Source organism: Gavialis gangeticus, unplaced genomic scaffold (genome assembly GCF_001723915.1).
Source record: "Gavialis gangeticus isolate Ggan-Ray unplaced genomic scaffold, GavGan_comp1, whole genome shotgun sequence".
Classification (NCBI taxonomy): domain Eukaryota; kingdom Metazoa; phylum Chordata; order Crocodylia; family Gavialidae; genus Gavialis; species Gavialis gangeticus.
In genome coordinates, this window is record NW_017729027.1 from 6,434,089 (window position 1) to 6,435,657 (window position 1,569).

Here is a 1,569-nt window from a genome sequence, read left to right on the forward strand (position 1 = left end):
AAAAAAAAAAAAAAAAAAGGTCCTGCACTCACCAGGTGCTGCAGCACCTGTAGGGGCCTCTGGGAACTTGTGGCAGAGCGCCCCCATGCAGCCAGGGGCAGTGGTGTGTGTGTGTGTGTGTGTGTGTGTGTGTGTGTCCCCCTGCCTGGCAGGAGCCGGTGAGTGCAGGGCTTTATTTTTATGTGTGTTAAAGCACCAGGATGCTGGGGCCAGATGGGGCTGGGAAAGCGGGCAGGGGATGGGGCCTGTTTGATTTGGCAGTGGCTGAATCTCCGAATCAGATTCAGCCGAATCGATTCGGGTCAGGTGATTGGACTCACTGAATTGCTGTCCCCTGAATCATCCGAATCTGAAGCGATTAGTAGCCACTTTGCACAGGCCTAGAAAACAGCACCTGTTTGTGTAATGGGGCAATCATAATACATGTGTACAAAGTATTAAGGTTGCACAAATGTAAATATTTCTGTTTCTGAATCCTTGGCTGTTAATTTTTTTCAACCTTTGTTCTTTCTAGGCAGTGGATTTTTTAAATTTTATTTTTTATATTTTATTTCTTTATGGGTAATGTGCATAATAATCCATCTTGGTCTGATGCTCAATTGACTGCAGTTTTGCTTTGTGTCAGTAAATACTAATTACGATATTCTCTAAAGCAACACTTTCTTAAACGCCTTGTCTAATCTGTAAATTGATAAACTTGCTACAAAATATTAGTTAATATTAGTTGCTTTTTTGATTGGGTTAGTAATCCTAAAAAAGTTTTATATTTTAGTTGAAGAAATTGCTTTGTTCAATAGACATATGAGGTACTATTGACTATAGATATAAACTAACCTTTTAAGGTGCTTGTAGAAACCAAAAACTAGTATTTCATTAAAATATCTGCACAACAGTGTGAAGTATGTAGTAGAATTCAAACAGTGTTTGAGTAAGGTGTAACCAAATTTGAATGTACTTTCTTAATTGTGAAATCCAACTTTGTGCTTCTCTGTGTTGACTAAGCCAACCTAATGCTAGTGTATCCTTGTCTATTTTCCTTTACTGCTTTCCTTGGCTGCTGTGTGGTTTAGCTCTCTCCAAGCCCTACTCCCGCCTCTCAGAGTCCCAAGAAACCTCCAACAAAGGACCCGTTAGCAGATCTTAACATCAAGGATTTCTTGTAAACAATTAAAGGTATTCTGTAGCTATGTCTGACTTTGAAGTTTCCTGTGCTCTGTATTAGGGGTGTGCGAAATGGGCCCTATTGGATCGGACTCAGCCCGAATCAGGGACAGTGATTCAATTCGTTGATTCAGATCACTGTCCCCGATTTGATTTGGCTGAATCCAAATCGGAAGATTCGATTCTGACTCAGAGAATCAGTGATTTGGCCATAGACTCAGCTTTAAATGTTTTTTCTACATACCTCAAGGTACCAGGCATGACTCATGAACACTGCAATGCTGGAGAGGATGGAGTGTCATGCAGGGGCTCCCCCACATGCTCAGCAGTGAACTCAGAAGTGGACTGGAAGTGCTTCTGGTCCACTTCTGGGTCTGCTGCTGAGCATGCTGGGAACCCCCCCCCCCC

At 42.3% G+C, this 1,569-nt stretch overlaps 1 protein-coding gene across 17 annotated transcripts in view; it reads left to right on the plus strand.

Annotated features, from left to right (window-relative positions):
- SNAP91 (synaptosome associated protein 91) overlaps positions 1–1,569 on the plus strand; it is a 182,792-nt gene that overhangs the window by 176,851 nt on the left and 4,372 nt on the right. For all 17 annotated transcript variants that reach the window (XM_019520405.1, XM_019520408.1, XM_019520411.1 and 14 more), the window contains one exon: positions 1,071–1,173. In XM_019520405.1, the coding sequence (XP_019375950.1) occupies positions 1,071–1,163 (93 nt within the window). In that variant the 3' untranslated portion in view covers positions 1,164–1,173. The remainder of the gene's footprint in view (positions 1–1,070; positions 1,174–1,569) is intronic.